Source organism: Terrapene carolina, unplaced genomic scaffold (assembly GCF_002925995.2).
Source record: "Terrapene carolina triunguis isolate 2854851 unplaced genomic scaffold, T_m_triunguis-2.0 Scaffold210, whole genome shotgun sequence".
NCBI classification, from domain to species: Eukaryota; Metazoa; Chordata; order Testudines; family Emydidae; genus Terrapene; species Terrapene triunguis.
This window is the reverse complement of record NW_020664561.1, coordinates 15005904-15030663: the sequence shown is the minus strand read 5'-3', so window position 1 is coordinate 15030663 and position 24760 is coordinate 15005904. Positions and strand designations below refer to the sequence as shown.

General features: G+C 43.6%; 2 protein-coding genes across 2 annotated transcripts; both read left to right on the top strand.

Moving 5' to 3' along the window:
• The first annotated feature begins 5988 nt into the window (after window positions 1-5988).
• LOC113407279 (putative C->U-editing enzyme APOBEC-4) lies at window positions 5989-10291 on the top strand. The gene is made up of 2 exons (XM_026655606.1): window positions 5989-6735; window positions 9698-10291. Exons 1-2 carry the CDS (start codon window positions 5989-5991, stop codon window positions 10289-10291), a joined length of 1341 nt encoding a protein of 446 aa, XP_026511391.1.
• On the top strand, window positions 10248-16796 carry LOC112113458 (actin-related protein 2/3 complex subunit 5). The gene is made up of 4 exons (XM_024209747.3): window positions 10248-10485; window positions 12284-12356; window positions 14646-14822; window positions 15948-16796. The coding sequence occupies exons 1-4, from the start codon at window positions 10343-10345 to the stop codon at window positions 16008-16010; spliced, it is 456 nt and encodes a 151-aa protein (XP_024065515.1). The 5' UTR covers window positions 10248-10342; the 3' UTR covers window positions 16011-16796.
• The last annotated feature ends 7964 nt before the right edge of the window (window positions 16797-24760 follow it).

The following is a 24760-nucleotide window of genomic DNA, read 5'->3' as shown; positions in this document are numbered from 1 at the left end:
ATCCCATAATGAATAATCACTTGGAGACTAAGTGGTGCACTATACCAGTTTTTCATTCTGCGCATCCGATTTGCAAATCCTGGTGTAATTCATCACTGAAAATGTATTAAGTATCCTCACCCCAGTCTCCACCATCAATTTCATAAAAAACACCAGACAGTTCAGTATCATTAGCACAGTCTGCTCAAAGGAAGGCCAGCACTGAAATATTTGGTGCAACGTAGGTGAGGATTAAGAAGCTTTGGTGTTCCTGGTTAAAGACAAAGCTGTTTTCTATTTTTGCATGCACTGAATTCACAAACCCTGCACCCTGGCTTTCACTTTTCTCCAGCTCCCAACAATATTTTCATCAGCGGTCTATTGCTGCTGCTGCTGCTACAAATACCAAAATAGGAGATGTCAGGTCATCTTCCCTTTGTTACAGTCTCCACTGTTCACCACAATATTGGGATCAATGGGTCTGATTCTAATTTCACTTATTCCAAGGTACACTGGGAGTAACTTGTGTAAAAACAGTGAGACACAAACACTAGGACAAATGGGACTTGAGGGCACTTTGCAGGATCCAGCCCCAAGTCTCCAAATGAAACTAAAGCATTAAATCAAAAACAGCTTTGGATCACATCCTGCTATTCCTCCCGCCCCCCCCCCCACACATCTTATATTTAAAGTCTTAAGATAGAACAGAAACATTAAGTTTCTGATTGTTTAAGGATCACATGATCCTTCTGTACTTTGAACTCAGATAAACTTATTACTGAATGAAGTCATGTGTAAAATGCTTTCCAGTAGAGATTATTTTGAACCAGGCAGTGCTAAGAAATGCTACAGAATTTCAACTCTCAAAGATTCAGCAGCAAAAAAAAAAAAAAAAAAAAAAAGGGGGGGGGGAGGCATTCTTGTACAAAGTGCATTACTTAGAGGGGGAATACTAGATCCCCCTTATGTAAACATAAGTATATTTGTACTAGAGAAAGCAGACTTTGGCTTTTTAATTTGGCTAATTAATGGAGAAAAAACTCACTATCACACTTCTGGAACTATATCTATACTTTGGATAAACTTTTGCCTAGCTCTATATAAACCCTGAATCTGTGTATTTCCTTTGATGCAAAAGAAATCTCGATAAATCATGTTATTATTTTAAGTAAATAAAACCAGTATCAGTAATTGCACTCAAAATTGGCAAACTTGGGATAGATTGGGGTGTAAGGAGCGTGACAGATTCTGAAGAGGCACATGATTGCATCTAGTATTTGGAGAAGATGTAAAAGTGAGGTCCTGACCAGTTGGTATATTTCCCTCAAGAACAAATGGCCTATGTCTTGGCCGAATTCCAACTTGAGTAATGATATGCTGATCACTTAAATTTACCCTGTAGTTTTAACTGAATACAATAATCCGCTTCACTTCCTTCCATAAACAGTTGTATAGTGCTGTTGTGCACTGTTAAATGGCAACTGCTCTTTGCCCTAGAGATGGCTGCATTTCAGGGGTAGATGAAGGGATTCCTATATAGAGAGAATACATGTTTGTGTTGTAGTTTAAGATTTTACTGGAATGAGTTTGGAATGCCTAGAGAATGCCATGCCTATCACCATATTATGTCAGGAAGATGCTTTTATGCAATGTAACCATATTCCATACAAAAAGATTTTTTTTAGAAACACTTGGCAGATTTTTTAGAGACACTTGACAGATTTCTCTCCCCCCGCCCCCTCCCCCCAAATTAAAGACTCACTCCCCACACTGCTGCAGCCCAAAAATCCTGTGTTCCTCCTACAGATGGAAAATTCCCCCATTGACCAGTACGGGGTTAAGTCCATAAGGAAAGCAGATAAGTAGAAGAGAGGGTGCTGGAAGAGCTCTTGGCACAGGGGCACCCAGACAAAACAAAAGAAGACTTCTGTGGGTCCTTATTGTTCCCTAAGCCTGTGCACTGGTTAATTGTTATAAATAAACAGAATGAAACATAATAAATAAAATATTTATACTCCTACAGCGTAATCTAAGGAACTCAGAGCACTTTACAGATATTAATTTGTTGGCTCACAACCCCTTGCCTCTGCAAGGTGCCATATATAAGTACTATAGCCCCATTCTACAGAAGGGGAAACAGACAGAACTATAGGACCAAACCCTGGGCCCTTAGTCGGGCAAAATTCCCATTGGAATCAACAGCATTTTTTCCTGAGTAAGGATTGAAAAATTTGGCTTTAAGGCTACCAAAAATGATTACTGCTTTGGGGGGCCTCAGGTTAAGTGTCCAATTTGAAACACGTTGAGTCTGACTTTCACAAGTGCTGAGCATCCACAGCACCCATTAACTTCAGCTAGAGTTCTGAGTGCTTAGCACTTACCAAAAAAAAAAAAAAAAAAAATCAGACCCAGTGTTTCAAATTAGGCTCCCAGTATCGGAAGCCACTGTCCCTGTAAGCAATCCAGCCCAGGGGCACAATCAGAGGGGCAATGCTGGGAATAGTGCCTGTGACGAAATGGGAATGTTCTTAATGTTTTCTCTGAGTGCTGGGTTGGTGCCTCAGTTTCCCCAATGCATTTCTCGAGTGTCTAGGGGTGTGTGATTGTTGCAGAGCCCTAGGGGGCCAGTGTGATGCTGTCTGCACAGAGAATGGCCGACACCTTGTCTCCTGGCAACTGATGGTCTGGGCCCCTCCTCTGCAAAGGTGCCAACTGAAGGTGTTGGAGAACAAAGAGATCAGGTGGCCTCCTGGCCCGGGAAAGAGACAAAGGAAGAGGAGGGGCTGGAGAGTTTTCAGTTTGGAGCTGGCTGGGAAAATGGAGGGGAGCCCAGATGGGGCTCTGGCCTCCCTGGGCCCCCGCCCCAAGATGGACCTAACTGAGGGGGTCCTGTTGTCTATACCTGCAAGACCTGTCTTGGACTGTGTTCCTGTCATCTAAATAAACCTCCTGTTTTACTGGCTGGCTGAGAGTCATGGTGAATCGCAGGAAGCCGGGGGTGCAGGGCCTTGTCTCCCCCAAACTCTGTGTCAGTGCCCCCTCACCATTCTGTATTTTAACCACTAAACCATTTGCTAATGTTTATAAAGTGCTTTGAGGATGAGGTGTGCTAGGTAAGTGCTCAGTGTTATTGACTACAGCTGTACACTTGACAAAAATTTCTTTTTGTGGAGAGTTCCATAAGGTCACCAGCTGCTTCATCCACCAGACCTGGACATTTAAGAAAGTTAAATAGAGTTTGTACAACTAAATTGGCATCTAGCCTTTTTTTTCTCTCTCTCTTTTTTTTTTTTTTTTTTTTTTCTTTTTAAAAAACAAGGCACAGCCGCTGACTTGTCCTCAGAATCTGCTGAGTGGTCAGTTTTGTTTCATTTTGCTTGAGGGTTTTTTGATTTTTTTTTTGCCACCCTTCCTCTTTTGACCCACAATCCTCTACTATGAGAATAGTCTATGTGGCAAATGAGAAGCAGAGCTCTGCTGTATTCACTGATTCATTTAGATTCCGCTCCCCTGTCAGCTCTGTTCTTCTTACTTGGCAGGGGATTTAAATTGATGAGAATGCTGCAGCCTGAAGCACTACAGTGCAAGATCCTTGTCAATTTAAGCCCCTGCAGGCTCACAAGGACAGAGCTGGCAGGGAAGGAGAGGGCAGATGCACATATGCACTCAGGTCACATGCACAGAGTCCCAATTAAACCCAGAGTCCTTGACGGGTTTTCCTGGGGCTCCCAGCTCCTCAGTTAGGATACCGCAGCACTAATCTGGGAGGCTGGAAGATTTGCTGTTGTATCAGAGCTACACGAAGTTTTAGGGGAAAGAGGTCAGACTTATGGTCTCTTTGGCAGCACCTTGTTAAATGTCATAATAAAGTCACGAGGTGGGTGAGGTTATATTTTTATTGGACTAATAAAAGATATTAATTCAGTCACCTTGTATCGCTAACATCCTGGGACCAACACGGCTGCAACAACACTGCATACGCAGAATAAAGTTGACATGGCTACAGCAACACTGCAAACACCACAGAATAAAGTTCAAACCATTCTTATGGCCAGTGAGTATAAAATGCTGAACACCACTTGTGTGCTATGATGCCATCTTGTGGCCAGTCTCGCTGCTCATGGAAGGCAACAGTAACACACACCTTTCTCCAAATGCTTCACCTTTTTTCTATTTGCTAGTATTGGCAAACTGCAGGAGGTCTAGACAGGTGCAGATAAACCCCTCAACAGGTGTTTATCCAAACTCTGAGGATTTTTTCTTCCTCAGAACTACTCTTTTTTATTATGGGTACTATTTACTGTTTAAGCACCAATGTGCTCATCAGTGTAGAAGACGGATACAGAGTCCTTGCCCTGATGAAATTACAGTGATCAAGACAGACACATAGAAGACTGAACACAACAGGACACTCAGAGTGAATATTTTCAAGATCACAAGGACAGCGTTTGTGGGCTTCAGGAAGAGACTCTTTAGGAGGACCCTAAATGAGAAGTAGATGAGGACCTGCTTCAGGAGATTGTTCCATGCACAGGAAAGAGCAAGGAATTTGGCACAAAGACAGGAGTATGACAAGGAAACAAAAGGAGTAGTGAAGTTCCAGTCAGCGGAGCAAAGAGGATTTGCAGGAATGTAATAAGAGCCATGATGCAGGTAGGAGGAGGAAAGCCAAGCAGGGCCTTGAAAGCAATGATGGGAAATTTAAACTTGAATCAGTGGGAAAGGGGGAGCCCACTGGAGCTTTTTGAAAAGGAAGTGACTGGATCCAACTGACAAAGGAAAATAATTAGCCAGAGCATCTTTTAAGCCAAATCTTGCTTACTTTATGCAAAACTCCTATTTGGAGTTTTTTGAGAGTATGATTAGCATGATTTGGCCCACTGTATATCAGACTGCTTACACACTTATTAAAGATCCAACGACCATAAACCTATGCAAGGACTTTAGCAAAGTCAAGATTGAAGCAGGGACTATTTTGTGTTACGTGTATGCGCAATACCTAAAATAATGGTGCCTCTGTCGGATTGGCACTACAGATGAATAATAAATAGTTACTTGGTATCAATATGCCAAATAAATATTTTGGTTTATTCTATTTGTGCATCTTTTATTTCCACCCCCACACACCCCCACCCCCACAACCCACTTATACCAAAATATCTGAAAAAAATTAAAGGAACTTAATAAATGAAGAGGGAAAATGAAATACTGACAGGCAAAGGAAAGAAAGCTAAACCCAGCAGACTGTTTGAAATACAAACAAATGAAAAAGTCTTGTTTGTGTCTGCGTATCCTAGCATCTGGCAATTGCAAACATCAAAATGAGGTTGCCTTTAGAGTCTTCACCATGACTAGTAGGGTTGCCATGCCTCAGTAAAGTTATACAACAGAACTACAAGCTGGTCTATGGGAGACAAAAAAAACAACCATTTTTTCTCAATTGAATAAATGATCTTAACGCCCACCCCCTGAAGTTTGTAATATTTATTAGACTAAAATGGGAATCAACAACTGGACTCAGGAAAGCCTGTGAAGTGGACTACATACGCATTGACTACTATCCTGGTCTGGAGATGTATTGATGGTAATTTATACCTTTTTTTAACTATTTGATTGTGCTCAGATTGTATATAGCAAATCTAGTGATCCAATTTCTGAAAAGTATGCAATGCTTTTATTAGATACTTTGTACTTTTGTGGGAGGGGAGGTAGTAGCAGGAAGAGACATTTTCAGTTTAATTTATTTTAAACACAGAAGGCAGGGCTGCAAAAACAAGGACAATCTTGAAACCTGTATTGCCAACTTGCCCTCTCTTCACTTGAAGCTGCAATGCACAAAGCTTTCTTGTCTGTACTTGTGCACTAGCATATTCTTTAGAGGCAAATATGCATTATAATGTTTGCAGTGTAAGAGCAAAGGAAATGGGAGGGATAAATTACGAGTTTCTTTTTTCTTCTTTCAGGATTGTCAATTACAGAAATATGAGTGGGGAGATTTCCCAATATAATATGAACCCAGAAAGGGAAACTTTGTTCCAGGAATATCTGGCAAATCAAGGAACGGTAGTAAAGCCCTATTATTGGCAGACACTGAGCAAAAGCTGTGCCAAATGCCCCTATCATATACGGACAGGTGAAGAAGCAAGAGTCCCTTATATGGGATTTCATAATGCCTTTGGATTCCCATATGGGCTAATGAGTCCTCAAAACAAACACCTTATATTCTATGAACTGAGGAGCTTCTCTGGGACATTAGTCCAAAAGGGCCATGCAACCAACTGCATTAAGTATAACATCCACCCAGAGTCCATGTTATTTGAGATGGGCGGCTATCTGGATGCAGTTACATATGACTACGACAGCATCGGGTACATAATTCTTTATTCAAACTACTCTCCTTGTAATGAGGCTGAGCACTGCTGCATAAGCAAGATCTACAACTTCTTGACAAAGTACCCAGACATTACCCTCTGTATTTATTTCTCTCAGCTTTATCACACTGAGGATGATTTCCCTGTGTCCATATGGAACTGTGAAGCTTTACGAAGCCTTGCCAGCTTGTGGCCTCATGTGACTTTGAACCCATTATGTGGTGGGGTCTGGCATTCCCTCCTTTGCAATTTTGTGAGCGGTATGCCAGAAGCAACCCTTTATCATCCAATTTTACCTGCAAGAGCATTAGCTGACCAACAAAATTCACATAAAATTAACAACATAACAGGAATTAAATCTTATTTAATGAAAGCATCTCCCCAGGCAACATATGCAAATCTAAAACCTCAGCAGAATTTGCAGCAATACTATTTTGCTAACACACCCTCTCAGCAACCTTCACAAATGATGAACGGCAGATTGCCACCACTGATGAGTCACAGCCATTTGGTGCCTTTCACAAGCAAGTTTCTGCCTTTTGAAGGGCAACATTTATATCCCAAACCTAAAAATATTGTAAGGCATTTAAAGATGCCTAAGGAATTATTTAATGATACCAATCATTCCCAAACATTTTCCCATGGAAGACCCGTTCAGGTGGTAGAAATCACTGAACGACTTTTAAGTAGCAAGACCACAGATCCCAAAGGGCAAAAAAAAAAGTAAATCCATTTCTTATGAAAGTTAATACACAGAGGGACTAGATGGCTCAGAAAACTGTGACGTTAAGGATATGGAAACTTTTACCTTTAGAACACTCGTTTAAATCCAATCTAGGCCAGTAATGATGAAAATTCAGTACCTGCCAATCAGGGGAGGCTCTATGTATTTTGCCGCCCCAAGCACGGCAGTCAGGCGGCTTTCGGGGGCGCGCCTGCAGGCGGTCCGCTGGTAACGCGGATTCGGCGGCATGCCTGCGGGAGGTCCGCCGGTCCTGTGCCTTCGGCGTACCAGCCGCCGAAACCACAGGTACGACAGACCTCCCACAGGCATGCCGTCGAAAGCAGCCTGACTGCCGCCCTCACAGCGACCGGCAGGCCGTCCTCTGCGGCTTGCTGCCCCAGGCACGCGCTTGGTGCACTGGTGCCTGGAGCCGCCCCTGCTGCCAATGACTTTTAGTGACTTACAATAAATAAAGTTGACAGTCTCAATCCGATTTTTACTGGAGAGGTGTCCACATCATATAAGGGTATGTCAATACCCAGCCACTAGTTCGGCGGCTGGCAATCGAAGTTCTGGGTTCGACTTATCGCGTCTTGTCTGGACGCGATAAGTCGAACCAGGAAGTGCTCGCTGTCGACTGCGGTACTCCAGCTAGACGAGAGGAGTACCGCGGAGTCGACGGGGGAGCCTGCCTGCCGCGTGTGGACCGAGGTAAGATCGAACTAAGGTACTTCGAACTTCAGCTACGTTATTCACGTAGCTGAAGTTGCGTACCTTAGTTCGATTTGGGGGGTGAGTGTAGACCAAGCCTAAGATGTCAGCATAACTAGTATCCTTGTTGGAAGCCTCAGCATAAGGCAAGGATGAATGGGACAATATAGACCAAACACTGCCTGAATCCCTAAAAGTGGTTCCTTCAGGTAAGGGTCCTGGGAATAAAAAAGGCTTTAGCCTCCAAGGCTGCCACCTCTCATCAGCCAGAAGTTCATGTAATATGATTTTTAAATTAGATTTTAAAAAGATATAAGATTAGAAATATATAAAAATGAAATTGAGTGAACACCAAAGAGATCTCTTTCATATAAAGTTTTAAAAGGTGGTGCTGATAGCATATAGAGTATGAAGAGTGAGTTGATTTATAGATCAATGCTTTCACTGTTGTAATACAATATATTTATTATTAATATTTAAAGTGTTTTAGTTGCAGTTTTCTATAGCAAAGCTGGTAACTTGTGATCTCTTGCAAAAGGGGCTTTGAGTGTTGTTACAGAAACCTTAACCAAAAAAATACCAATTAATTCTGCAAAATCAATTCTCCAACTCACTTTTTATTTTTGTGACCACAGCATTAAGAATCTAATTGTGAGTTAGTCTTTACCATACATAACTCCTCAGTAGGGGCTCAAACAACACTTAACCTCTCACATGTCCATGCAACATAGCAACACAAATTCTGCATCCAAGAGATGCAAACTTCCCACCCTGACACTTGATCTTGCAAGGTGCTAAGTGATTTCACTTCAGGGGGACAACTCACTTGCATGAATCTTTGCAGGGTTAGGGTCATAGTATGAGAACTCCCTACTTCTAAATCTTAATAACATGCAATCCCCTGGGGCCCTCTTCAATCCCAATTGAGTTTTTCCATTGACTTCAGTGGGAGTTGGACTGGAATTTTAAAGTGAACTTCTTAATGTATATACAATAATTTTTAAAATGAACAAATTTATTTAAGGGGATGCATGATAAAAATCTTATTTAAAAAGATTATCTGTTTATGTTTATGTCATACTATTAAAACAGAGGGTTTTTTTAAATGTACTTTTTACTATTTCTGTATTACTTTCTGCATTTCACTCAGCTTGCACAGTAAAAGTTGGCTGGTCAGTTTCACTTTTGGTTTAAAGTCAATTTCACTTTCTCCTTGTTATGTATTAGCACAAGGCTTTTGAGGTTGGGTTCCCAGCACCACAGGACTAAGTGTAATGTCCTAAAATAATATATTTTTTGAGTATTAGGAAAGCATTATGATTCATATTAGATTCTGTAAAATCCTTTTTTGTAAATCCCAGATTTTGAACTCAAACTACTTACCAATGTCCATTTAACATACAATACTAATATAATTTATACCTCAAATCTAATTTCAATATATATTAAGGACAACTGATTAAAATGTTTATATCAATATAAAGGAAGGGATTACTGTTTGGAGTTAAGAGCAAGAACTGGGAGTCAAGTTTTTGGGGTTTTGGCCTTAACTCTGCCACTCACCATAGCCCAAATTCTTGTAGTTACCTCGATCTTTTAAGAGCCTGATTTCAGGCAACGCTGAGCATGCCTGCTCAAAAAGGAGACAAGTGAAATTGAAAACCTGCCCACCTAGAAACTGCAGCAGCCAAAATCAAGGGGCACTGCTGAAAGTTTAGGCACTTCTGTGCCTCAGTTTCCCCACCTACAAAACGGGGCTCTGAGCGCTAACCCTTCTCCCGGGGAGCTAGGTGGCGTGAATGAATTAGTCAGCACCAGGAAGCACTCAAGGGCGTCCCACTGGAAAGCGCTGGAGAAGCATTGCAGGAGGGGAGACAGGCCTTGGGGGGCAGTGACCTCCTTCCTGCGGTAGCCCCTGAGGACAGACCGGGGGGCGGGCCACACCGTGGCTGCTGGAGATAAGCCACACCCGTACACCGGTGCGTACCCGGGGCTCACACCCACCCGGCATGCAGAGGCTCAGCCTAGCCCAGCGGGGCCGGATCGGGAGCTTCGCACCGCGCCGCTCACCCCCAGTAGCCACGACACCCCCATACAGCGCCCGTTAGCGGCAGGAGACCGCTCCTATGGTAACGGCCCTCCTCATCCCGGGAGAACACGTGACCACCCCCTGCCGACCAATCGCAACAGCTCACCTGCTCCTCCCCGGACCCTGCCTTCCTCCGCCCACTTGAGGGTTGCCTTCTCTACGCCTGCGCGCAAAGCCTGCCGGATACCGCATGAGAAAGAGGAAGTCTGTTCAGAACACATGCGTAGTGGAGGAGGGGGTGCGGAATTTAAAACACGCATGCGTAAAAAGAAACTCGCAGTTGTGTTGCGCATGCGCCCACCCAGGAACAGCGCGCGCGCATGGCTATTACGTAGGTTGTTGCGCGAGGGCGGAAGTGAGAGGCGGAAGGAACTCTACTCCCTGCGCATGCGCGGTGTTGCTCACTGCGGGAAGTAGGGGGCGGGCACCGCCCTGCGGAGGTGAGCGGCGCCGGCAGGTTCCGGGGCGATGGCGAAGAACACGGTGTCCTCTGCGCGCTTTCGCCGCGTAGATGTGGATGAGTATGACGAGAACAAATTCGTGGATGAGGAGGAGGGAGGCGACGGCCAGGCCGGGCCCGACGAGGGCGAGGTGGATTCCTGCCTGCGGCAATATCCTTCCGCCAACGCCGGGGAAAGAGTCCCGGCCCCTGGCGCTGAGGCCAGGAGCGCGAGGGGAGGAGGGGACTGGTCCCCTGCCCTGCCCTGCCCTGCCCTGCCCTGTTCTCTGCCGGGCTCCGGGGCGGGGAAGGGTCCCCAGCCCTATACTGAGCCTACCAGGCTTGTAGGATGCCCAGGACACAGGCGGGGGGATGGCTCGCCTGTGTCACCCTGCACTGAGTGTGCCAGGGCTTTGCTGGCCTGGAAAGTTACTGTCCAGGGGGAAGTGGGGGGGAGGATCCTCCATGTTCCCTGCTCAGATTCACCACCGCCCTGTCTCTCTCGAACTAGTCTACCCTGTAATCTGTGGCTCCCTAGGGTCAGGCTTCAGGTCGGGTAAGGTGAGCCAATACCACCTAGCCCCACAGAATGAAATAAATAACTGTTGTCTTTGAGTGTAAGTACAGGAGTAGGAAACACAGATTAAAACCCAGGTGTGTTGGGTTCTTAAACAACAATAGATTTTTAATTAAATGTGTTCCAAACAATGTAAAACTTCCTAGCGTGTCTCTGTCTAATCCCTGGCTTGAGCACCCTGCTATTCATGGAGACTGTTGCCCCGTACCATTTTATTTATGTAAGTTAATATCAGTCAGCTTTTTTTTATTTCCAGTTCTCGGGTGCGTACGCACTTGAGGATGTGGTCTTGTCTGACCTCAGGAGAGCTGGAGGGAGGGGCAAAGAGAAAGCCCTGCCCTCAAACCCCTCTTCTTAGGCTTCAGGGTTGGAGGAAGTGTGCGCTCTGTGTGGTTTTCCTTTTATGGGAATAATTGCACCTAGTCCGTGACAATCTAATTGCTTTTCACTTCCACATATTAAAGCATTTTGCTTCAGTAGTGCCCTTTCAAGGCGAGGCTGAACCCCATAGGATTAATGGGTTTTGTGATTCAGTTTTGGCAGTTCCTGGAGGTGGGGGGGGAAAAAACTGAAAGGCAAATTTCTGTGCTCAAAACTGAAACCCTTTAAGAAAATTCAAGTGGGAGCTGCTTAGCATCCTTTTCTGTACAGTCAGCAGGAAGCCTGAATTACCTGTGTCTCTAGAGCATGTTTTGTTCTCCTCCTGGTTCATGACAATGATGGAGGCAGTCTTGGAATCTCATTGTTCTATAATGAACTCCATCTGTGGCACACATTAGTCATGTCACTTAATGCACTAGTGGGGGAGGTTTTTAGATACCACAGGGGTGGATGCAATATAAGAATCTGAATAGAAAACTCTCCCGAATCATAATCAACTACAGTGTGATGCATTGACTGACAGATGACCTTTCCTTTCCTGCTGATGTTTAGTCTGGTGTCCTGACTGATGGTATTTTTCCAATTTATGTGGCACAGATGTTCCCACTAACAGTTTATTTCAGCAATCACATCATTCTGTATTGTGCAAACAGCCATGCTATATAGCTTGTTGCATGGTATTTTGACATTGTGTGGTGTTTGGAGATAGAATGGGTCTCATTTGGAATTTCTAAATGTTTCTATTATTGGGATCCTTGTTCTGTGATTGGTGCTCTCCAGTACTGAAAACTGTACCACCTTAGTATTGGTCCCATTGCTTTCAGTAATTGGCTAGTATTTGCTGTCTTATGTTGCACCCACTGAAGCGTTCAGTATGGAAGATGTTCTCTCAGTAACTCCATCGCTGATATTCCTAGTAATGAACAAGTTACATGTGAACCCCACTGAATTGTGACTAGCTCTACTGCTTTCTAGGTCCTTGTTTCCCCATCTTTCCTTAACCATTGTTCACAGGGAACATGATGGCTGCATTGCAGGCAGCCCTGAAGAATCCTCCAATCAACACCAAGAACCAAGCAGTAAAGGTGAAGTAGTCAATAACTCTCATTTATATGCCATACTGTGGATGCTTTCCTAATTCTCCTTGCCCTCTATAGATTTCTCACTTCCCCTCTCTTTGAGACTGATTAAGCGTTTCCCTGTTGCCAAACTATACTCTGCCCAAATAGGCCTACGAAAAAGGCCCTAAAACAGTAGGCACTGATTAGCTACTGTGTCCAGTCCATAATTCTAGCTAACAATAAGAACTTAGAAAATATAAGCACTCCCACTTTGGTTAGAGCTTTGACTATACTGTGCACACATACTTGCCTGTCGGACAAGGCTCCCAAAAACTAGTTTTGAGTGTTATGGATGCCCAAAGCAGACTGAAAGATCCACAGATAAGCTATAGGAATCTACCATACTGTAGCCACCCACACAGCTGTGGCGTTCTACTCTAAGCATTCACTCTGTAAGAATATATCTGTAGGATTCCATGTTTGTTTGTAACAGTAGACCAAACTTCCCAGTAAAGATTTTCTCCACCAACTGCCAGCCCTACAAATTTACTTGGGGTTCTGAGCATCACCTAACAATCTTGGTATCAAGGGCATCATCAAGTAAGAGATTCTGCAGGTAATTTTGCCCTCTTTTACATCTGTGACAGTGTGTCTTTCATTACAATTGCACTGGTGTCATTGATAGTATAATATAAAGACAATGGGGTTGCATAGGGGCTACTGTAATTCTGATGTAGAAGGCAAACAAATTTAACTTGCTGTCCCACAGTTAAGTTGCTTCTGCAGGGCTAACGGTAGTAAAGTATTAAAACTTCTGACAGTGAAGTACACATGGGGCAGATCTGCTGTACAAGGTAGTCCCATTGTACAAAGTGTTTTTTCCACTTGGAAAAAGACTTAAAATATGACTGGTGTCGCCAAAGCCTTGGGAAAACCTGCAGATCCGGCAGCTCTGTCTCGTGAGCTTGTTCTTGGCTTCGTTCTTATTTTAGGATATAACCTCCCACCAAATCACTGTTTCTGCTTACTATTTCTGCTACATATCTGAGAAGTATCACTACATCAAATGGCTGCAGGATGTGTCTGCTTATTGGGAAAGATAATGGCTATAATTCCTTTGGGAAGCAACTGCAGACAGTACTTGCTCAGTGGGATTATACACAAAAGGAATCCATTCTGACAGTTAAGGTTTTTTATATTGATACCTCTCAGGTGGTGGTTGAGTGAACAGAGGAAGAAAATTACTTTGGGGGGTGGGGCGGGGGAGGACGATGCTTACAGAATGGGTGATGAAAAGACCTAACCATGCTACACAAATTCTTGATCCTGAAATGGCATCAAGGTCAGTTCTCAAAATCAGTTACCTGAAACATTTGGTGCTAGCAGTTGTATTTCAGCATGGATGTGACAGTTCAGCTTCTTTTAACTGCGGCTTCAAATGTTTGGGTTGGCCTGTGTAGATTAAGCAATCATATTACCAGGAACTTCTTCATGCTGGTAATGCTGACCGGGCCTTAAAGATGTTTTCCAAGGATTTTGTAAAACATTTTGTACACAGAATTAAAGCGGTAGTTATAATACAGTAGTCAATGAGGGAAGAGAAGGATAATGCAGAGTAAAGCTTAAGGTATTAGCTGAGCAAAGCTCAGACAGTGCTGAGTAGGGATACTTCTGAAATTTGAGAGCAGACTCCTTTAAGATCACTTCTATTCCACAGCAGAGCTGTCCATCTAGACAAAATGTAAAATGAGAGGTGAGAGGAAAGCCAATCAAACCCTTAGTCCTATTAGTTCCAACTTCTTTTGAACTTTCCTGTGCATGAACATTAACAGTGATAAAGTTCAGTACAGCTCTTATACAGTACTATGGGTGGAGTCCCGCAAACAAAAGCCAAGCTTGGTGAGCAGAGATAGAAACCTAGAAGAGAACAAGCTTGTTACAAAGCCAGTGAAGAAAATGAGTCTCTTTTGAGACTAGCTTCCTTCGTCCAACTGGGCGCTACCTGTTTAACTTATCTAAAACTTAATTTCAAATTAATTACATATGTTAGCTGTAAATTGAAATTGAAATTCATTTAGAATTACAGATGTGTATAGCAAAGTCATATAGTTGAGGTCATTCTGTCATAGGACAGAGGTGCACAGTACGCTTGACAACTTGGTATGTGTTTGAGCTGCCTTAACTGAACATTTTTCTATTGTTAAGAATAGAAAAGTTTTACCTCCCAGAGTTGAGAGATCATTAACATTTGGCCGCAGACCATGTCCGTATCGATCAGCTCAGTTCCAGGTTGACTTTTTCCCTTGTTTACAGGATCGTGCAGAAAGCATTGTCCTGAAAGTCCTCATCTCTTTCAAAGCCAATGATATTGAAAAGGCAGTACAGTCTCTGGACAAGAATGGAGTTGATCTGCTAATGAAATACATCTACAAGGGGTTTGAGAGCCCCTCTGACAACAGCAGTGCTGTGTTACTGCAGTGGCATGAAAAGGTGTGTTAAGTCTCAGTTGCATTTGGCCTGATAATTTGCATTAGCAGAGACCCTTACATCCATGACTCTGTCTTGAGTCCAATAAGAATCATCCTCCTTCCTCTTAAAATTCCAGCATTCATATTGCAACAGTTGGGGTGGGAAGGACAAGGTTCCCCAGGGAACCATGTGAAATTAATGCACACTTTCTACAGCATATTGATCCATGCAGACTTTAGAGGTGAAGTTTGATCATGTATTAGGTAAGAATGAAAATGAGCCATTGCACATTTCCTAGAAACTGTCATCTTGCACTGAGGCAGTATAATCTAAGGTCAAAGTTGGGGATTTAGCTGGGAATAGAACCCAAGTGTCCTGACTCCCCCAGTGAATCTGACACTTGTGCAAGTTATCTAATGCCTGAATCCATTTCCCCATCTATAAAATGAATGTAGTAATGCTTCCCTATTGCAGAATGCTGCTAATTAGTGTCTGTAGAACACTTTGAGATGTTCAGATGAAACGTACTGAAGTCCAAGTAGTAATTGTTTGTCTGTGGTTATTGTGTTATCGGTTAATTTGTATTAACTAAAACAATGAGGAGTACTTGTGACACCTTAGAGACTAACAAATTTATTTGGCCATAAGCTTTCGTGGGTTAAAACCCACTTCATCATATGCATGGAGTGGAAAAAACAGTAGGCAGGCATATATACACAATACATGAAAAGATGGGAGTTGCCTTACCAAGTGGGGGGGTCAGTGCTAATGAAACAGCTCAGTTAAAGTGGAAGTGGGCTATTCTCACAGTAGAATACCAAGGGAAGAAAATCACTTTTGTAGTGGTAATGAGGCCAATGTAAACAGGGTGGCCTGTTTCAAACAATAGACAAGAAGGTGAGAGTATCAGCAGGGGGAAATTAGTTTTTGTAGTGACCCATCCACTCCCAGTCTTTATTTAGGCCTAATTTGATGGTGTCCAGTTTGCAAATTAATTCCAGTTCTGCAGTTTCTTGTTGGAGTCTGGTTTTGAATTTTTGTTGTTGAAGAATTGCCACTTTTAAGTCAGTTATTGAGTATTAACTGTATTGAGTATTATTACTTTAAGTCTGTTATTTGTATTAACTGTTACTTCTCTGTTTTCAGGCTCTCGCTGCTGGAGGTGTAGGGTCCATTGTCCGTGTCTTGACTGCCAGAAAAACGGTTTAAGTTCAGCAGCCAGTGACTGCCTGCCGTGGGTGTGCAAAATGCTGGTACAATGACCAAAACAACCAAATGCCACTGCTGCCCTGGGGGTAGCATCTGTCTCTCAGCTTGCCTTCTTGCTTCCTCTTTCATATCTATGACAAAATATGCATATCTGATTTCCTTTTGCTGTTTGGGTAATAATAGAGGTGCCATTTTATTTCTAATAGGAGTATTTGGTACTCTCAAAAGCATTTCAGTGACATATACACAAGTCTTTGTGTAAGATGATTTGCATTCATGTATTATCATGCCAGATTTTGACCTGACTTTCCAAGCAGATACTGAGGGACTCAGGGCAGTGTCTTAATTCTTTAGCTAACCAGGCAGTGTTCAATGTAAGCTGTATGTTTGAAAAGATGGTGCAGCTATTAATGGAAACTGGACTATGCTTCTCCTGGTCAAACTCTGAACCCTACAGCACAAGTACAGTGGAAGAACAAGCTCTGGCTCAGAAAAGAACCAGAATATCCATCCAGTGAGTTGAGTATTTTTTCCTATCTCACATTTATGGTTTATCTTGGTTTCCTTTGATCATTCAAGTCTTGGGTCCACAATGGGAGAGTCACACTGTTGTAGAATTGTCTAAGGCATCACAACACAATTGTATGACGTATTTAAGGATGAAGGTCCATTTCCCCTGGGCTTGAACCTAGTGAAGCTTTCCTTTTTTGGACCTGAGATCCTGATGAGGAAAAGTAGAAGGGGCTGTTACACAGTTAAATCCCATTGCAGCATGTTGGGATGGGGGGAGGGGGCAAAAAGTGATTGTAGCTAACACAATGTAGTAGCTGCCTTTTGGTAATCTGAGAAATGCAGACTGGTGCCTAATGTGTCCATTGCAAAGTCCCTTGATCAGTGTTAAGGTACATGGGATCCAGAAGAGATTAATTTCTGATCCCAACAGGTACACATTCCATGTTATATTTCAGTACAAAGTGACTTGGGTGAATCAAGTCAAGTCCCAAAAAAAGAGGTGCTTTTTAAAATAAAAAATTTCCAAAGGCCCAGTGCATCCCAGCCCAGGGCTAACCTTGAATGTGTATGACCAGGAGCAAAGCCAGCCTGTGTCTTACATTCACATTTTTACACCAGTTCAGCTGTGTAAAACTGGTGAGGAACTCGTGAAAATCTTTGCTGTTTTTTGATACCTGCTTTTTTTGTAAAATGATAAAGATCAGAAAATAAATTGTCACTGAATATTTACTTAATGTTTCAAATTCCTTGGTGGTAACTGTTCTGATAGCTTTATCGCTGAATTTGGGAAATTCACACACTAACAGAAGGAAATTGAGGAAGGAAAAAAGCAGAAATAGTCACCCAACTTCTGCCCTTCACCTCCAGTCTTTTTCCTGCCGAGGTTGTTTCTGCAGCAGCACTTTGCATGTGTAAGTAATCGTAGGCCTGGATCTTCCTGTAGAAATCTTGAATGCTCTACCTAAATCAAGATATGTGGACACCAACACTATTCAAAAAATGTAGCTGGCTTTTCCAACTTCATTGGGTCCTTTTTTGCACACTGACATATCTGCAAGAACTATGAAGAGCTTTTAAAACTCATTCCCCCACCCTATTTTCCTTATGAAAAATGATTAGGTAAAGTAAAGGGGGGAAAAAAACAGTTCCTGAAGTCTCATTCTCGTTAGCTCCTGCTTTTTTTTTTTTGGCTTGCATTTTTTTTTAAGTGCTGAAAACTTTGTGGCTACTTCATGTCTAAGTGGATTTATTTGAATATTTTCATCCTGCCCTAATGTCCAAAGAAACACTCCATCACTGAGCGGTGGATTGCACTCAGTACAAGGTTACACTGTAACTTTGAAGTGCTGATGCATAGACTGTAGTTGCTCTCTGAATAGGACTTAGGCCATTTCAGTGACTAATGATTTGGGTGCATCCAGTTTTTGGTGCCCAACTTGACAGTTTTAAAGGGGCCTAATTTTTCAAAGGCAGGCACTTTCTGACAGTCAAGATGCCTTAAGTGAGGCAACCAAAGTTACTAGTCACTTTTGAAACTTACATCTAGCATCTACAGTTTTCATGCCAGTACTAAGTTCACATTTAGTTGTTAATTGGAGTTTGGGGAGAGAAGTCATGAATGTGCACGTAAGGATGAGGAATAATGACATTTGTTCCACTAGCAAAAAAGCTTTCCAAGCTATATTTGCATTGAGTAAATAAGTCCAATTTGTTAGGATTGTCAGTGTTTGCTCAACAGTGGTCTCTGCAGCTAATTACAGCTCTTCATGTAACTTCGCTCTCTCCCTACCAGTTCCATTGCTCTGTTTGGAGAGGGGGAGATCACAACCCTGCACTCAAGCAGTTACCTATTTATTCTGCTTTTTCTGAAGTCAGTCTGAGGCACCCAGCAGTGATTTGCCCCATTGCTAGTATCCACCACCTAATTCAGGATGTCTTAAAACCAAGATGTATTGACAAATTACAGAAAGAAAAAACACAAACAAGAGGATTAGGGACAAAATACTTTGGCTAGTCAAACACTACAGAAAGTTTTGGTAATCCGGGCCAAGTTCATGTTGCACAGTGTTAAGATACAAGTCTGAATATGGCAAAATCAAGTTTCTCTCTCCCATCCTAAAGTCTGTTTCCTTTTCCCAGTTCAGTGTGTCTCACAAAGAAAAGGTGTTAACTAAGTCCTCTCACTACTTATGGGGAACAGTTCTCTGCCCTATTTAACATACACAAAAACAAATATCCTACCAGAATGATGTACTACATATTTTATCTATGGCTTGTTTCAATCCCAAGCAGGTCTGGACAATAGACATTATTCCCATTTCCACTAGTTCATGCACTGTCAGTCTCTTGCTCATTTTAATGATAAGTTATTTAGGCATGACTGCAGTACATTTGATTCCTAGAAATCTATAGATCCTATTCAGTTATAGCTGTCTAAGGTCCATGTAAGGAGCTGCATAAGGAAGCTTATTACTTAAAGAACACTGCTCTTCCTAGGTCATGGTGTTAATAAAGAGGAAAAACCCAGTATTGAAATTACGCAGCTTGCATTTGAGCGGTTGAGAGAGAAAGATGATGTAAAGCACGACAAGGTCACATCAGTCCTGACATGCAGAAGATGACTACAAAATTCCAGCTGTACTGAGTAATAAGAGGGCAGGGGTGTGTGTGGTCCTTGTAGATAATCAGCTGAACATGAGTTCCAAGTGTGATGCTGTGGCCAAAAGAGCGAATGCATCCTGGGATGCCTAAACAGAAGAATCTTGAGTAGGAGCAGAAAGGTTATTTTACTTCTGTATTTGGCACTGGTTTGACAACTACTGGAATGCTGTGTTCAGTTCTGGTGCCCACAATTCAAGAAGGATGTTAATAAATTAGAGAGGGTTCAAAAAAGAGCCACAAGAATGATTAAAGGATTAGAAAACACGCTTTATAGTGGTAAACTCAAAGAGCTGAATCTATTTAGCTTAACAAAGAAAAGGTTAAGAGGTGACTTGATTACAGTCTGAGTATCTACATGGGGAGCAAATATTTAGTAATGGGTTCTTCAGTCTAACCAAGAAAGGTCTAACACGATCCAATGCATGGAAGTTGAAGCTAGACACATTCAGACTGGAAATAAGGTGTACATTTTTAACGGTGAGAGTAATTAACCATTGGAACAACTTACCAAGGGTTGTGGTGAATTTTCTGTCACTCACAATTTTAAAATCAAGATTGGATGTTTTTCTAAAAGATCTGCTCTAGGACTTATTTTGGGTACATTCTATGGCCTGTGCTATACAGGAGATCAAACTAGATAATCACACTGGTCCTCCTAGTCTTTGAATTATGAACTGAGCTAGACACTGTACACACATCTTTGAAATCAACTGATGCCAGAATATGTCAGCTGCCTCCAGGTGGCACTAGATATCCAAGGCAGCAAGAACAGCTACATCTAGATGCCATGGATTGGTTGCAGAGTAACATGTAAATTACACACATTATGCTATAAATATCTACGTGTCTTCTGCGGGTGATGTGTTAAATAAAAGAAGATGCGTATAGCTGTATGAGTGTGGGATAAACAGTTAAATGGGTAGAGTTGTAATGATTATTTGTATATTGTACATGTAGGGCTCAGAAGTTCCAGTCATCAGAAGGGGGGGGAAATAATCTCAAATTTAAAAAAAATATATTCCTGGTGTCCTGAAACAAATAAGAGAACCAGTTGATTCAGAGAAGAGAGAATCTGCTAGAATCCAACAGAGGAAATAAGGTTTATTTTCTTTGAGAAATTCTATAGCGATGTTTAACTTCAACAAAATTTTCTCACCACTAAATGAGGGTCGAGGATTTATTAAGACACGATGTATATAATGATCACTTTGTGCACCACTGAAATGCAGCCACCTCTGAGGTGAAAGGCAGCAGCTGTTAACAATACAAAGCAACATTTTAATGACTGGAATTAGAGAATATTCTTTTCAGTTGAAATTGCAGGGGTTATTTAGCTATGTAAAATATTATTAACCTGATAAACCCGCTCTCTTGGGTATCGTTCTCTGCTCTTGTGAAAAGTCCTAAGCCTAAGGAATTAAAATTAATAGGATATTTTAAAAACTGAGTTGGCACTTCAGAAATGAAAATGCTGTATTGAGGGGGATTCTAGGGCATGTCTGAAGTGCTCTTTGTTTTCTGAGACCCACGACTGAAATGTTGCAGGCCTGGGCACAACTCAATTGTCAGAGTAGAATTTGTTGCCTAATTTCCCTTCCTCCAGAATTCAGACATGTTCCCAAAGGGCCAAGGCAGCAGCCCCTCCATGCATCTCCACAAAGGACCTTCCATAAGCCTTTCACAATGGAAAGAAGAGAAGGGAGCTTCACCAGCACTCCAGGCATCAGGCAGGAAGGTTTGTCATCATTCAATAAACCAAACAATTCCACCCTCTGGATCATACAGTGTAACCAACTTACCAGCTGTGTGTACAGCCAGCCCCTCCCCATCTTCAGATCTAGAACAAGATCACTCGCCAGGGCATCCCAGCAAGTGTACTCTTCCCCAGTAACTACATCCCAATGTTGGCACACTCTTCCCTGCAATACGTCCTACTGCTGGCATGCTCTGTTCCCCTCCAGTGCTGTGCTGTGCCTCCAAGGAAATCCCGCTGATCACGTTTCTCTCACGATTTAAAGACTTTCTGGTAGAAGGAGTGTTGTCAAGTTAGAGGGCAGCACGGGGGCTAACGAGCCCAGAGTAGAAGTCCCAGCGTTGCTGGTGGCTCTTAGGCAAGTCACTGAACTGTTCGGTGCTTCCTATTTCCCCAGCAGTGAACTAGGGATAACACACACCTGTCTGACATGAACAGGCGGATATGCTGCTAAGTTGGGACCTGAAAGACTAGAGCTCATGTTCCCTTCTCCAGTGCAGACTTCTTGTGTGACCTTGGGCAAATCACTCAATCTCTCTGCCTGGGATCCCCAGGGGTACAGTGGAGATAATAGCATCTCCCTACTTCACTGGAGTGTTGTGAGGATAACTTCACTGAAGCATGTGAGATGCTCAGATACTATGGTAAGGGGCTATAGACGTACATAAGATAGGTCTCACAGGGTTGGTTAGAAGGCCCATTCAGAAAGTGCTTGCTGGGCCTTAGATGAAGACAGCCATGGATGGGTGAAGTGGTGCTATTCTTTTCTTCCTTTGGCTCTGCCATCTCCTCTTTTTAGTACACAATGACATGAGTGAGGATAACCTTACCTGGGAGTATCTGAATGCCTTTGGATGCAGTCGTTGGGAAAGGCTGGTTGCATAGTCACAAATTGTCAGGTGAGCCGCAGACATGGACCAGCTCTTCCCAATACAGCAGTGAGGATTCTTCTGGGTGGAGACCACAATTGCATTGCACGGTGCCACACTGATGTCATCCATGGCTGTGTCACCCCTGGGGATGGCTAGCAGGAGGAAAAGGGCAAAAAGCACCTGATTAGCTGTGGAGGCCAGACGGTAACCACGCAGATCAATAATGTCCTAGTCAGAGAAGCTGAATCTTTCATAGTCTCTGTAAATCTGCATTGAACTGTGCAGCCGTGTAACACAGGGAAAGGTGATCCATCGCTGAGGCTGAGAGGCCAGTTCACTGACTAATACAGCACAGGGAGCGGATGGCCATAACTTCATCCTATGACCGAAGTGTATCCTGGGAGCAAATAAGAACCTCTGAGTTCTACAGTGTGGCCTAGCATTTCCGTCATCTCATCAATGGAATTGCAGCCTGTAAAGTCTATAAGGGCAAACATGCAATGTATTAGCTTGAGCCTGGCAAGTTGTTTCATGTGACTTTTGGGTGGACAAATGCTGTGCACTCTTGCTTTCTATGCAATGGAATTGGGATTTATGCATTGCCCCATATAGCATCAGGAAATGCCTGACTGATCACCAGTAGTATTGGATGGGACCCTAATAAGGCTCCTTTTTTCCCTCCAGCAAAGACAGAGCTCTACTGCTTCAAGACTGCTTTTGAGGGAAAGGGAGCGAACACATGCTTTATGGGTAGCTGAGTCCTTCCCTCAAACCACCTAATCAAAATGGGGGAGGGTGAGAGTAATCAGTTTTTTTTTAAGCCAGTCAGAATATTTGTGGGGACTGGAGGCCTGCAGGCTGCATACTCGTCTTGTTTATTAGATTGACAGCACAAGCACAAAGGGAAATGAATGGAACAAATTATTTATTATTTGTATTGTGGTAACGCCTTGGAGCCCCAGTCATGGAGCAGGACCCCATTGTGCAAGGCTCTGTGCAGATACAGAACTAAAAGGCAGTCCCTGCACCAAAAAAATTACAATCTAATGCCATTTGGCACGTACTGGCTAGTTCAGGGGATTTGGGGATATGGAGTCTCTCACTCTAGATCACTAAATCAAACACAATCAAGATCAGTAGTTGTTATAATCTACTGACTGTTTGAGGGCACATCTGAAATGAGTTTCTGGCTCTCAATCCAGTTCCTAGTGAACACATATCCAGATCACAAAAGCCATCATCCTAGTTGACCCCCTTTTAGATAGAGCTGGGGTGGGCAAACTTTTTGGCCTGAGGGCCACATCTGGGTATGGAAATTGTATGGTGGGCCATGAATGTTCATAACATTGGGGGTTGGGGTGAGGGCTCCAGCTGGGGGTGCGGACTCTGGGGTGGGGCTAGAAAGGAGCAGTTCAGGGTGCGGGAGGGGGCTCCGGGCTGGGGTGGGAGGTTGGAGGGTGAGGGCTCCAGCTGGGGGTGCAGGCTCTGGGATGCAGGAGGAGGCTTCAGGTTGGGACAGAGGTGTTTGGAGGGCGGGACAGGGATCAGGGCTGGGGCAAGGGGTTGGGGTACGGGAAGGGTCAGGGGTGCAGGCTCTGGGCAGCGCTTACCTCAAGCAGCTCCCGGAAGCAGTGGCATGTCCCCCTTCCGGCTCCTAAATGGGGGCATGGACAGGCGGCTCTGCACGCTGCCCCATCTGCAGGCGCCGTCCTTGCAGCTCCCATTGGCCGCGGGTGCCAGCCAATGGGAGCTGTCAGAGCCGTGCAGAGCGATGCAAGCCCCCGCCCCCACTCCCCAGCAGGAGTTCGATGGCCTGATTAAAACTTCTGAAGGGCTGGATGCGGCCCCCGGGCCATAGTTTGCCCACCCCTGAGATAGAGCCACCAAGGACTGAACGGATTATGGATACTGAACTATGCTCTCTCTATTCACCCCTATAAACAGTCCATTCAGAACAGGTTGAATCATAGAATCATAGAATATCAGGGTTGAAGAGAACTCAGGAGGTCATCTAGTCCAACCCCCTGCTCAAAGCAGGACCAACCCCCCTAAATCATCCCAGCCAGGGCTTTGTCAAGCCGGGCCTTAAAAACCTCTAAGGATGGAGATTCCACCACCTCCCTAGGTAACCCATTCCAGTGCTTCACCACCCTCCTAGTGAAACAGTTTTTCCTACATGGCAGGTGGTCATGGTGGAAATCTAATACTACCACTGTCTCTGCTGTACCTATTCTATGGATAATCCGGGCTTCAGATCTCAAGGCTGTCCACACGGCACCTTTCACAAGCACTGAGCTCACTGTAACATGAACAAGATGCACACTTCGTAACAGGGGACACGAACATTTTGATTTTGGGGCTCATCTTTGCTCCCAGGTGGTGCAGATTTTAACTGGCTGGCGTGTGCCCGTAAGGAACATCTCTAGCACAGCAATTACAACAATGTAAGCTGTTACATTGAGAAAGTGACAGAGACAGGAAGTAATGAGGAGGCACAAAGGGCTGGTAATTATAACTGCTGTGGTGGGAGCTGATTCACTGGATGTAGGCAGCATAGGAGAGGTGGGCTGTGAGATGCACTTTTTCAAGGAGATTGAGAAAAGCTAAAAGGCGGGAGGGAGGGGAAACAGGGCGAGAAGAGGGAGCAGGGATGAAAAAAAAACTGAAAGCCCAAATTGTTTTGGTTTCTGAAAGTTGCCTCAATGCCTTTTTACACTTCCCTTGAGACATATCAAGTGTATTGTGAGCAGCTCCGATTGTTATTGACGTTTGTGGCACTAGCTTCTGGGACGCACCTGTGGCAGGGAGCCTTCGTGCTGCCTGGACTGCATGGCATCAGACACACTGCAGATTGTGCCAGGCACACTTCCCACCCTGCCCCCATTGGCCTTAGTGTGTAGAAACTGCCCCTTATCTGCTTCCCATCCCACTTCTGCAATGTCCGAGCGCGG

Bases quoted from the DNA above. Each gene is read 5' to 3' on its own strand.
- LOC112113458 (XM_024209747.3), top strand. From the start codon at position 10,343: ATGGCGAAGAACACGGTGTCCTCTGCGCGCTTTCGCCGCGTAGATGTG. The intron at 10,486-12,283 runs ATATCCTTCCGC...ACCATTGTTCAC, and splicing joins GTGGATTCCTGCCTGCGGCA to AGGGAACATGATGGCTGCAT. The intron at 14,823-15,947 runs GTGTGTTAAGTC...CTCTGTTTTCAG, and splicing joins TACTGCAGTGGCATGAAAAG to GCTCTCGCTGCTGGAGGTGT.
- LOC113407279 (XM_026655606.1), top strand. From the start codon at position 5,989: ATGAACCCAGAAAGGGAAACTTTGTTCCAGGAATATCTGGCAAATCAA. The intron at 6,736-9,697 runs GCAACATATGCA...TTCCTGCGGTAG, and splicing joins TAATGAAAGCATCTCCCCAG to CCCCTGAGGACAGACCGGGG.